Raw genomic sequence first — 12,795 nt, 5'->3', positions numbered from 1 at the left:
AATGCTGAATAATATTTTTAAAATGTAAAGTGGAATAAGAGCAATAAAAACTGGCAAAAATTTCATGAAAGGTTTGGCATTACTTTTTCAAACAGTTGCTAATTTAAAGGTTGATGAATAGTAGTGTGATTACTTGAGTAAGACATTCTACTAAATGGTTGTCTATTGGTGGGTCCTCAGGTGGCTGTAGATTGGTTGATGGGCAAGCATTAAAATCCAAAACTTCCAAAAAACTCTTCTCGAGTTATTTATTCAGTAGGATTAAGGGAAGCTGGTAACAATTCCTCAACTTCTTGGTACTAGTGTGAACAAGTAATTTTGGTGCGCATAGAGAGCTGAAAGTTTTCACTGACAAAGGAGATGAATTTTAATGACTATTCCATGTGTCAAACTGTAACTTAAATTGCATTGAGTAACCTTAAAACATTTTGCAGCTGATGTAATTCTAGTTTTTGAAAACCAAAGTTGCTGAAAATAATCACCCGCTCAGGCAGCACCTGGAGTGAGGGATAAGTTCTAGTACAAGTTAAAATAGGCAAGGAAGATCAAATATAGCTATTTTTCATGTAAGCTGCTTTACTATGACTACAGTAAAATTGGAACAATTGTGACATTCTGAAAATATCAGTACTGTAAATCTAAAAGAAATTAGTATTTCAAGGTTGAGATAAATATATCACTAAGTGAAGCATAAAGCTTATCGGTGGTCATGACACGAGATAGAAACAGATTTTTTAAAAATCTATTACATGACACATCTGCATGTGAAGATCATTAAACAATACGCAAAATAATGATGATTAATGAATTAGAATTTTATTTTAAAAAATATAATTTTTCATGTTAATTGTTAGAGAAATGTTTAAAAAACTGCCTTTACAGGTAATACAAATTCAGTCCAAGTACTTTACTAAATATTTCCAGCAATGCATACATCACATTCTAACCCCACTGCACCGCAGTAACAACATCACTAGAAAAAGTGAAATTAGATACAGAGTTCATGTGGGAAGAGGAGATTCAAAAGGAAGAAGAAAAAGCTATGTTTAAAACTTGTGATCTGCTTGATGTACAAGTAGATTTTAACTTATCAAGCATTATGAAAAACATTATTTTGATGGGGGAGGGAGAGGAAACAAATGAGATTGGAAACTAAGAAAATTTGGACAATCCAATTATGTTTGGGCAAGTTTTACTAGGAAGTACACTGGATCTTCCCAGGAAATCTACATTTAGCAGCAGCAGCAGAAACAACAGTGGTAAAAACCTGTTTTATTTCAACGTACCCAAATGAAAGTATACTGCAATAACCTGCCTGCAAATATTATAATTTGGTTTAATTACCTTACACAACAGTAACATATGCTGTTGTATCCAATTTGGTTTTTGCACATTTATGAGCCTAGCAGCATCAAAGGATTAATCACATCAGTAAGACATTCACAGAAAAGGTTTAGACATTAGCAGGCTAAAACAAAAACCCAGCATTAATACATTTCAGAGGAGATAACTAACCAAATTACCTATTAATATTTAAATTAGTAGAGTTGGGGGGAAAATAATTGTTGTATATCTTAAACATTCAAATCGTGGGCACATTGCTGCTATTTATATTTAAGTACTATAAATGTCAGACATTAATTACTGTCTACTATGAACTAACAGACTTTACAGTACATCTGACAATGTATTTGTGTTGCAACTACTCTAGAACTTCCCCCTTTATTTGCTCTCTAAGTATGTCAAATTTGCCATGTGCCTTTCCAGAGATTTCACTCCAAATGTATCTGTGTTCTTTGCCTCTAAGCTCTCGCCATTTGCAACCGTCTGCATTTGGTTACCTCTCCAGCTGTGGGGTGTGCCCAGAAATGTGTGATCTACTTTATACTGTAAAAGATAAATCATATTAGAACAACAGTACAGTATGATCCATAGAATGTAAAACATAAAATCACATTTAACATAAATACAAAAGGGAATTTTCCCTATAGGCAAGTTCCAGCTGTATTTTCAAAATCACAATTTCTGTGTTATTATTGTAAATTTATCATTATTTATCCAATAAAGATGTAATGTACTGCATTGACATGGTGAGTGAACACATTTTCCCTTTAATCAATATAATTGGACCAAGAGCACTCATTATGTACTCCAATTGTCTTGACAAATGTTCTTTATTCAATCAACAGCTTTGTGCAATCATATAATTTTCGTGCAGTTTAATTATATGCTAATCTGTTTTATAGAGGTGGTTATAGGTTGTATTCATTTAGGCCTTTCTTATTGTCAGTGACTAGATTACTACCTGTTTATAATTATTGTACTTAGAAATTTACCAACAGAACTAGAACCTAAATCAGAGACTAAACCTAGTTAGATGACATTGAACTTCACTGCAAACACAATAGAGTTATCTTTCCCCACCATGCTGTTTTAAAAAATTTCTTTCACTAAGTAATGAAATAGTGGTAAACTATAAATTCATTCAGCTGTTTGGTTGGAATCATAGAGCAATACAACACAGAAACAAGCCCTTTGCCCAACTTGTCCAAAGCCACCAGGCTGCCAAACTAAGCTAGTCCCATTTGCCAGTGATTGGCCTATTTCCCTCTAACCTTTTTAAAAACAATTAGACAGGTAGATGGATAGTAAAGCAATAATTGAACCCATCTCTACCACTTGTTCTGCCAGCTTTTTTCATGTATGCATCACCTTCATGTAGAAAAAGTTGCCACTGAAGGTAAATCTTTCGTCTCTCACTATGAAACTACGGCCTGTGTTACGAACTCCCCTGCCCTGAGGAGAAAATTATGGCCATTCACCTTATAAATGCCCAACTTGATTTTATAAACCTCTGAGGTCACCTCTTGGTATCCTATGCTCCAGGTGAGAAAGTCTTAGTCTATCCAGCTTCTCCTTGTAGCATAAACCCTCTAGTCCCAGTAATTTCTGGTCCACCCTTTTCAGCTTAATGACATTCTTTGTATAGCAGGGTTATAGCAGTCCTCCATATCTATATCAACATGTACAGATGTAACATGACATCCCAACTCCTGCACTCAATATCCTGAATGATGAAAACAAACATTACAATCCCCATCTTCACATCCCTGTCAAAGTCTCCATCTTCAAGGAACCTGTTCTACAGCACCCTCCAAGGTTCTACCACTTACTGTGCAAAACCCTGCCATGGTTTGACTTCCTGAAATACAACACTTTTCATTTATCCCTTATTTCCCAATTTTAATTAGTTTTCAGTTTATAGACCAATAGTTTTGCAAAATTGTTCATTTTAAGATGCACTAGAAGACATGAGTTAGATAATCTTACCTTTTTTAACAGTTTGTAACAAAGTGAAAGAACCTTCATCAACACAGTCATCATGTTTATAGTCTCCTGAATGGAAGTGTCAACCTAGAAATATTGAAGAGTACAAGAATAACTCTACATCTACACTATTACAATTTTTGTAATGAATTTGGTAATAATTAAAATTATTTGCCCCCTTTTCATTTCACGCTAGTATATCCAAAAGTACTTACAATAAATATTATTAATTTTAGTCAACCCTTCCCTTGGTAAACAGATTCAAGTTTCCTTTAAAAATTTCACATGTATATGTTATACTTTAAATAACAAATATCAAAGTCATAAAGATTAGGAAAAATATAAGTTCACAGATTTATAATTTGTTCCAGGGTGCAACGTGCAAGGTTTTATTGAACTGTTAACAGACTGCAGTTACTTGCTCATGCCATGCTAAATGGACCTTTGAAACTCATTTCTACCACCATGATCAGGGGTAGCAGGTGCTGGGAAAACCACTAACTATGTGTTCCTTCAAGTGCACCTTGAGATGGCCAGGAACTGCTAATCACACCCAGATCCCAAAGTTAAATATATAAAAGACACAGTGCTGATGGCTTCTTTCAAAAGTGTGCCCTTAGATTTCAGAATTTTAATCTAAGGTGAAGGATATTGTAGCTGGAGAATTCCAGGAGGGATGGGATTGGGGAAGTGTGAGACAGTGAGATTTTGTAGCAAGCTGCTGTTGAAAGATGATTTGGTGCTGAAATTCCCAGGGCCAGATGAAATGCATCTCAGGCAACTATGGGAGGCAAGAAGGAGATAGCTAAGGCCCTGATGGAACTATTGAAATCTTTACTACCAAGGTGACATCCTTATTCAAGAAGGACAGCAGGGATTAGCCATGGAGTCTAATGAAAAAGAAGTTACAAAAGCCACGATTAAATCTATAGATAGAAAAGCAATGCTTAAATAGACTAACCTGGCTTTGTTAAGGGGAAATCCTCTCTACCATTTAGATTGAATTTTTCAGAGGTAACAAAGTGTATTCGTGGAGAAAACATTGTTGATGTAACTAGATCCCTCATGGGACACTGGTCCAAAAACAAAGAGTGCATGTGATCCAAGGCAAATGGGTATATAATGAGCTGAAGGGACTGTTTCTGTTCTTGGGTCTTAGGGCTGTATATCCTGGATCCTGGATGGTTGGTCAATAAATAATGCTGTCTTGCCATAATCAGCTGGATTTCCTTCCAGACATAAAGGATATTACAGCAAATTTTTAAAGGTTTTAAAAGAATATATTAAAGGATCAAATGTAAATGGAGGGAAATTCATAATTTAGGTTCTGAAATGCTAGAGGCAAAATAGTGGAGTAATTAAACTGCACAGGAGGTTAAACATTGAAAAGTACAAATAACTCCATGGGATGCAATACCGAAAGAGGTGGGGGTAAGCCTAAGCAAGAATTTACAACAAGAATTAGAATTAGTATTGCTCAACTGGATATTACTGTAGTTCAGCGAAAAGGGGATGATGATAGCGCGAAGACTTAGTTTAGATGTCTTAGTCCATGGTCCCTGCAGAGGACAGACTTACATTGAAGATAAAGACCTGATAACCCATATAAATTTAAAGCATCTGAAATCTATAACAACACAGAAGGACATTGGATCCATATCAGTTCCCAGGGGGATAGTCCTAATGATTCTTCCTCTGACATTATTAACTCCCGTTTGATTTTTTTCCCCCTGTTGGTGCCAATATCCTACTCTCAGAGGTAATTCATAAGAGCCAATAATCTCATCTTTGGGATGAGGATGGACACTGGATCTTCCACATAATCTTATTTTTTTAAATTTTTTTATTTAGAGACAGTAATAGGTCCTACTGGTTCAATGAGGCTGAGCTGCCCAGTTACACACATGTGACCAATTAACCTACCAACCTATACATCTTTTGAATGTGGAAGGAAACAAGAGCACCCAGAAGAAAGCCCACGCGGACACGGGAGAATACGTGCACTAGTGGAATTGAACCAGGGTCAGTGGTACTGTAATAGCATTACATTACCAGGCTGCCCCAAGGGTGAGAGCTATAAAACTCACACAGGCAAAACCTGTTGCCAGCATTAAACCTGAGATTCTGGAGCTGTGAGACAGTAGCATTAACTGCTGTACCGCTGTGGAGCTCTTATTTGAGAAATTTGATAGATGCTGATTTGCACGTGGAACACAATACCCTGTATTATATATAAAAAGAACAGACCTTAGTAAAAGTGGCAGCTTTGCCATGAACTGGCGTTCTGCAGGTCATTTGCAGTTGCTGGCATAAGGTAGGTAATCTCTCAGCTTCCATCAACAAAGATGATTTTTCATCCTCCTCCAACTGAGGAAACAGAAACACATTTAGCTCAGACTCCATCTAACTTCATTATTTTGAAATGTATCAGTCATTACCTTTGAAATTGATGATAAAATGAAATAGTTTTGACATTGAAGCATCTTCATGCTATTTGTGCAGTCCATTTAATGAACTTTAGTCATGATGAATAAACTTCAATTTCTTCAGATTATATTTTACAGCCAATAAACACAATGTGGGCTGAGCTAATCAAATGGAAATCAAAAATATCTGTCCATGACAATTTTCTGCAGTTTTCCATAGAACGTGATGTGCACATAAATAATAATGTAATCCCTACGGGTCACTACAAATGCATTAACGTATTAAAATAATGAATTACAATGAGTTTTAAATAGAAAGTTCAAGTTCAAGTTTAATTATCATTCAAACATACATGAATACCCATGAATATAGCCAAATAAAACAGTGTTCCTCCAGGGTCCAGGTGCAAAACACAGTACCATCAGCTGTACACAGTACAAGGCACATATAGCATACATAAGACAGCAGTAAAGATGCAGTCACATGAACAAAAATATACAGCCCAAGTTCCTGAGTGACATGTCCTATAAATTGGAGGTGTTATTGGCAAGAACAAGAAGTTCTCAGCAATCAGCAAACGACGCACGCACGCAATCCAGCTTGTCTTTCACTGAGCGAACACTGGAGAGCAGCACTGATAGGATGGACCAGCCCCAACCCCACATAGATGCTGCACTACACCATCCCTCCAGCGTCTCCTCTCCTGGACTGCTGCAACAGGCAAGTCTGTGGTTTGTGGCCTACTCTTTGTTGCGACTGAGGCCAGGCAGCTCCCCTGCCGTCCGTCTCGTCAACAAACAAGCGAAAATTACTTGCAGTATTCTACATTACCGGTGTCCAAAATTGTCGCACGATCGCAAGAGAAACATCCAAGGCAATCAGTCGCTGTCAGACTGCACACTGCCTTCACGCACCAATTCCAATGCCTTTCTTTAGCAGGCAGTAACACAGTCTGCACCAAGTCCAGATCCTCCACCAACAAGCAGCTCGCTGGCGGGGTAGAGCTGCAGTAACTGAAGTTCTTAATGTCCAGCATTGTCTTGGGATCGTAAAAAAAGACAAAAACAGCTTTGCTTGCCCCAAGAGAAACAGCTGCATCTGAACACACCACCATCTTACCAGAAGGTAAATGCTTACAATCCGCCAACTCTGTCAGTCAAACTCAGTATTCTTAATCATTCACTCTCCATAGTAAATGAGAACCATTAGGATTTTGATGATTAATAGCTTTTTAACCACCTTATACTCAGCTTTTAAAGAGTATTTTAATGTAAAGTGCTTTATATATAAAAGCACAGAAAAAATGAAGTGAAAAAATGACAATTTTTATAGAAAATTGTCACCTATGACAAATGATAATATTTTATCATGAGGCAAACACCCATATTACCCAACTGTTTTACTTCAGATTTAACCAGATCTTACACTTTTCTATATATTTACAATCTATAGACACAGGTACCAAACATTTGATGAGTTTTATGAGTAATTCACATATAATGTACAGCTTTTGAGTGTATTCCTACTCCTTTAACATACCTGATTTGAGAATGCATGAAGAGATGAGTGCAATCTGAGACCTTCTTCAGCAAATATCTATGAGACATAAAACACGTTAAAAATTAACTATCCCTAAGTGTATTAGCATTTGTGCTGTACATGTATTTTCATTTATTAATATTTGTTCTTAAGGTTTTCTAGGATTTTTTTTTTGAAAATGGCAAAACAGTTTTACATTTTACAATTCAATGCAAATTTATCATGCTTTTGATTACCAGCTGGTAAACATTTGCAGCACAGACAGAGCACTATTTTTATTTTGATGTGTTTGCAAATAATTCAGAATTGTATAGCTATAAATGTAGTGGTGCTCATACAATCTGATCTGAACCTCAGCGGCTAGAACTGCCATCAAGAATCTTGCAACTTCATTCCAATCCTATTTCACCTTAAATGTGGCCTATGTGGCTGCCACAAGTCCACATTTCCAGTTGCACACCGTATTAGTGGCATAACTAATAACTGGAGCAGCCAATTTCCTTATTAATTAAAGGTGTCGTTTATTGCATTGCAGTTTATGTTGAGTTGGTGCACGACTAATGTCGCTAACTGAAAGTTGCCTTCCTGCCACCAGAGATATGTGACACTCAGCCCACAGATCCCAAGTTTTCCTCAAAAAATATAAGTAAAAGTTGGGTGCAGACAAATTAGCTGATCACCTTAACATTAGTCCAACTGCAACACTACATATGCAAGGCTTCAGCTGGCATATGCCAAACTATAGCTACAAAATACGCTGTTCAAATCCAGTGGATACCAGCTCCTAGAAACCGTCACTCAACAAAAATTGCCTTGATATCATTTTTAAGAACAGTTTTGAATTATTTTGCAAAACAACAAAGGATACGTCTAATTGCTGTTTAAAATGGCTGCCTCTTACTTAATCCATCCCAGACTGGAAGCAAAAACTACTTTAGTTTATTCAAGAAAGATAAGACACAGCAATTAGTATTCTTACTTCAGCTTGGTGAAACAAATCCTGTGTGGTTTTCAAAAGGCCTTCTCCTCTGAAATAAAGAGAAGAATGTTAAATATGAAACATTTTTAAAACACCATAAGATGACAAAAACAATGCATAATGGTGAAACCACAATTGTTTATAAGATAAAGCAAAGTGCTGCCTCATGAGGTCACATTACAGAGTGTACGGAACAGCATTCCAAGTTCCTGATCTCTGTTGTTGGCAGAGGGAGATGACAAAGGGTAAAAGCTATTGGCTAGACTAGAAGAGAAAATGAGAAGTCAGAGCAAAATTTACCCTGAATTACTATCATTCAGCAGAAGAGATCTGCAAGAGTAGTGTGTTACGAACCCCGTAACTGGGTCACTTACCAGCAAAGATAGAGAGGTCCGTTGAAGTCTGATGGTACTATTTTTAACAGTATTTATTGGTAAAAATACACAAAAATAATATCAATGCAAACATACAGATAATATACGTCGTCAATACTAAATCTAAAAGTGCGGGTATAATAATAATCAATAAGAAATAAGCTCTATCGTTGTCTAGGGGATAATGTATTGTCCGATGGAAATATAAAAGTCATTCAGTTCAGGCAGGATTCCGCCTTTGGGGACCACTGGGTTTTCAATTGTTGGAGAGAGAGAGAGAATTTAGAACTTGCCAGCTTTTCCTTTTTATGATGTTGATCCTTCGAAATTTCGTTGGTGGCCTCTTCTTTAGCTAAGCCGTTCTTCTGTGGTAAGGCCCGCCAATTCCTTGGCAAATGGAAAAGGACGCACGTGGGCCCCCACCGGCTGTCGCTATTAAACGCTGTCACGGGATTTCTAGCGTTTCTCCTAGTGCGACTGAAGGGGTTGTTCCCCAGACCCTCTTTTATCCTTACTCATGGGGTCTCAGATGTCAATCAGGTTGGGATGATGCAATCCCTCAACCAGCCCACTCTGGTCAATCCCTGAGGGCTTCAATGAATAGTACAGTACTCAATACACAATTCCGTCTCCAAGAGACAATAGTCGTTATCAATGGTTCCGCCTTTCTGGGGGCCAGGACACATTCCAAACCCTTGTGGATTCTGCGTGTCTCTCTCTCATTTCCTGGGTCCCAGACCTGACTTAATAGCGATCTTGCGATTCTCAAGAAGGAGGGGGCTACTCTGTACCCTTCGGCCCCTCAGAGTTGTGGCACATTCGTAACAAGTGAAAGTTGACTTCCAGGCACTGGGAGATCTAAAAATATTATTGAATTGAATTGAAATGACTTTATTTCTTACATCCTTCACACACGAGTAAAAATCTTTATATTATGTCTCCATCTAAATGTACAAAGTGTAATTTATAGTAATTTGTAATGAATAGTATGTACAACTGGACAGTCAACATAACATAGAAATACAGTTGTGTCAGTGTGAGTTAATCAGTCTGATGGCCTGGTGGAAGAAGCTGTCCTATAGCCTGTTGGTCCTGGCTTTTATGCTGCGGTATCATTTCCTGGATGGTAGCAGTTTGAACAATTTGTGGCTGGGGTGACTCGGGTCCCCAATGATCCTTCGGGCCCTTTTTACACACCTGTCTTTGTAAATGTCCTGAATAGTGGGAAGTTCACATCTACAGATGCACTGGGCTGTCAGCACCACTCTCTGCAGAGTCCTGTGATTGAGGGAATTACAGTTCCCATACCAGGCAGTGATGCAGCCAGTAAGGACGCTCTCAATTGTACCCCTGTAGAAAGTCCTTAGGATTTGAGAACTCATGCCAAACTTCTTTAATCGTATGAGGTGAAAGAGGTGCTGTTGTGCTTTTTTCACCGCACAGCCGGTATGTACAGACCACGTAAATCCTCGGTGACGTTTATGCCGAGGAACTTAAAGCTGTTCACCCCCTCAAACCCCAGATCCATTGATGTCCATTGTTAGCCCATCTCCATTCCACCTGTAATCCACAACCAGCTCCTTCGTTTTTGTGACATTGAGGGAGAGGTTGTTCCCTTGACACCACTGTGTCAGGGTCTAGATTTAATAGATGTGTACATGTATACAACAAAATCATTCTGATGAATCTGAATTAAAAGAATCCCACTGTTCTTTATGCCAACTATCCTATTATGTTAAAAATTAATTTGGATTTTATAATTGTGGAAGATTATGTTAGCTTATTAATGGTGCTGAAAAAAATCACATACACAAAAAAAATTGCATTAGTTGGAAATCAGAAATGAAGACATAAAATGCTGGAATTACTCAGCAGGTCAGGCAGCATCTGTAGTTCTGATGTTTATTGATGGCGCCTGACCTTCTGAGTGATGTCAGCATTTTCTGATTTTATTAAGCATTCCGAGTCAGATGTGCAATTGATAAAAGGAATGATATCTTCAATCTGATCTGTTAATGTTTGTTTTATAGCTTGTACCACAGGTTCTGCAATGGCATTCACTAGTAAATCAGCATTTTCTGTTTTATAAGAAAAGCAACATTATATAGTGGGATAAACAACATATTAGTTTTCTTTCAAGCCTCAATTGTTCTACCATGATCTTATCACTCTCTACAGCAACGTATTCAGTCAGAGAACATTTTTTGTACATGACAAATTCAAAGGTTTTTTTCTTGTAAATTAAAGTTGCAGGAAATCAAAATTTTATAGTCTTAGAGAACAGAAACAGAGCTTTTGGCCACCATGTCTATACTGACTATCAAATACCTGTTTATACCAATCCCCTTCACGAGCAGGAGGTCCAAGACTAAATTGCCATGGCAATTCAGGTGCATATTAAGATTCTTCTTAAATGTTGTGAAGGTTCCACCAATTTCTTGGCCAGTATGTTCCAGATTCCAACCACTCTCAGGCTGAAGATATTCTTCAGTCTCTTCTAACTACCCTATCCAAGCCTCTCATAAGTTAACATACCTGTATGCCATGGAGCCTTACCTTCAACTAAGCGGTTTGAGGGAACCCCTGCTCTATCAGATCCCTCATCTGCTTTCTCTGTTCTAAGGAAAACAAATGCAGTCTGTCCAGTTTCTTCTCATAATTGAAGGGAATATCCTGGCAAATCTCCTCTGCACCCTCACCAATGCTTACCACATACACACTTTGTTTTTCATTGCACCTGTCCATACGTGGATTTGTGCATACGCCAATAAACTCAACTTGAGCTTTGGACTGCATACAATATTTCACCTATGTCCTAATCAATGTTTTATAAAGTAGACCTCCTTGCTCTTGTATTCTATACCTCAACCAATTAAAGCAAGCATCATGTACACCTTCTTCACTACCTTTTCAATCCACGCTGCTGCTTCAGGTATCTTCGTGCTTGTACTCAATGTTCCTTTTTCCTCAATACTTCCTATTGGATATGTCCAATTGTCCAACTCCTATTAGAGCACTCCAGTCCCTGCACAAAACATATCACCTCACGCTTGTCAGAATTAAATACCACCTGCCATTGCCCTGTACACGTAGCAGCCAACTGATATCATTCTGTAGCCTAAGCCTAATATACCCCTTAACTTCAATTGTGTGTCTTCCTACCACGTTCTCATCCAAGTCTCAATGTATATAACAAATAGCAATGGTCCCAAAATGGATTTCTATAATACAGCTACAAGTCATAGAAAAGTACAGCACAGAAACAGGCCCTTTGGCCCATCTAGTCTGTGTTGAGCTATTTAAATTGCCTACTCCCATCGACCTGCCACAGGACCCTAGTTCTCAACATCCCTACCATCCGTGTACCTATCCAAACTTCTTGTAAATGTTGAAAATCAAGCTCCACACCACTTACACTGGAAGCTCATTCCACATTCTCAGTGCCCTCTGTGTGAAGTTCACACTCACGTTCTCCTTAAAGTTTTCAACTTTCACCCTTAACCTGTGACATCTAGTCCCACACAACCCAAGTGGAAAAGCTTGCCTGTATTTACCCAGTCTACACCCCTCGTAATTGTACACAGAACAATACTGCCTTGATGTGCAGCGAATGTCTATGTGATGTACAACCAGTATGTACAAAACGCATAAACAAGATAGCTAAATGGAGGAGGGTGCTTTTCATTACAGGAAGAATTCTGTATATTTCAAGTAACTATTTTTAATTCAAAATGCATAAAACTTAAAAAAGCTAAAATAAATTTACTTAAAGATTTAAGGAGTGGGCAGCTAGCACCTTTTTCCCAGGGCTGCAATGACTAATACGAGAGGGGATAATTTTAAGGTGATTAAGGGAAAGTATCGGGGGAACGTCAGAGGGAGATGTTTTAAAAACGTGGAAAGTGGTTAATGCATGAAACACACTGCCAGAGGTGATGATAAGATGCAGATATGTTAGAGACATTTAAGAGATCATAGAACATAGAAATCTACAGCACATTACAGGCCCTTTGGCTCACAATGATGTGCAGACCATGTAACCTACTCTAGAAACTGCCTAGAATTTCCCTAGCACATAGCCCTCTATTTTTCTAAGCTCCATTTACCTATCTCAGAGGCTCTTAAAAGACCCTTTTGTATCTGCCTCTA

The 12,795-nt window shown here is 38.0% G+C and overlaps 1 protein-coding gene across 1 annotated transcript in view; it reads right to left on the bottom strand.

Moving 5' to 3' along the window:
* Positions 1-794: 794 nt before the first annotated feature.
* The window catches only part of ctnnal1 (catenin (cadherin-associated protein), alpha-like 1), a 285,831-nt gene continuing 273,830 nt past the window's right edge, over positions 795-12,795 (bottom strand). Inside the window, exons 15-19 of the mRNA XM_073054452.1 lie at positions 8,273-8,321; positions 7,294-7,350; positions 5,575-5,694; positions 3,331-3,414; positions 795-1,887 (exon numbers count right to left, since the gene is read on the bottom strand). Coding sequence (XP_072910553.1) covers positions 1,723-1,887; positions 3,331-3,414; positions 5,575-5,694; positions 7,294-7,350; positions 8,273-8,321 — 475 coding nt within the window. The 3' untranslated portion in view covers positions 795-1,722. The remainder of the gene's footprint in view (positions 1,888-3,330; positions 3,415-5,574; positions 5,695-7,293; positions 7,351-8,272; positions 8,322-12,795) is intronic.

This window comes from Hemitrygon akajei, chromosome 8 (assembly GCF_048418815.1).
Source record: "Hemitrygon akajei chromosome 8, sHemAka1.3, whole genome shotgun sequence".
NCBI classification, from domain to species: domain Eukaryota; kingdom Metazoa; phylum Chordata; class Chondrichthyes; order Myliobatiformes; family Dasyatidae; genus Hemitrygon; species Hemitrygon akajei.
Note: the sequence above shows the minus strand (reverse complement) of the source record. Positions and strands in the feature narration are given on the sequence as shown.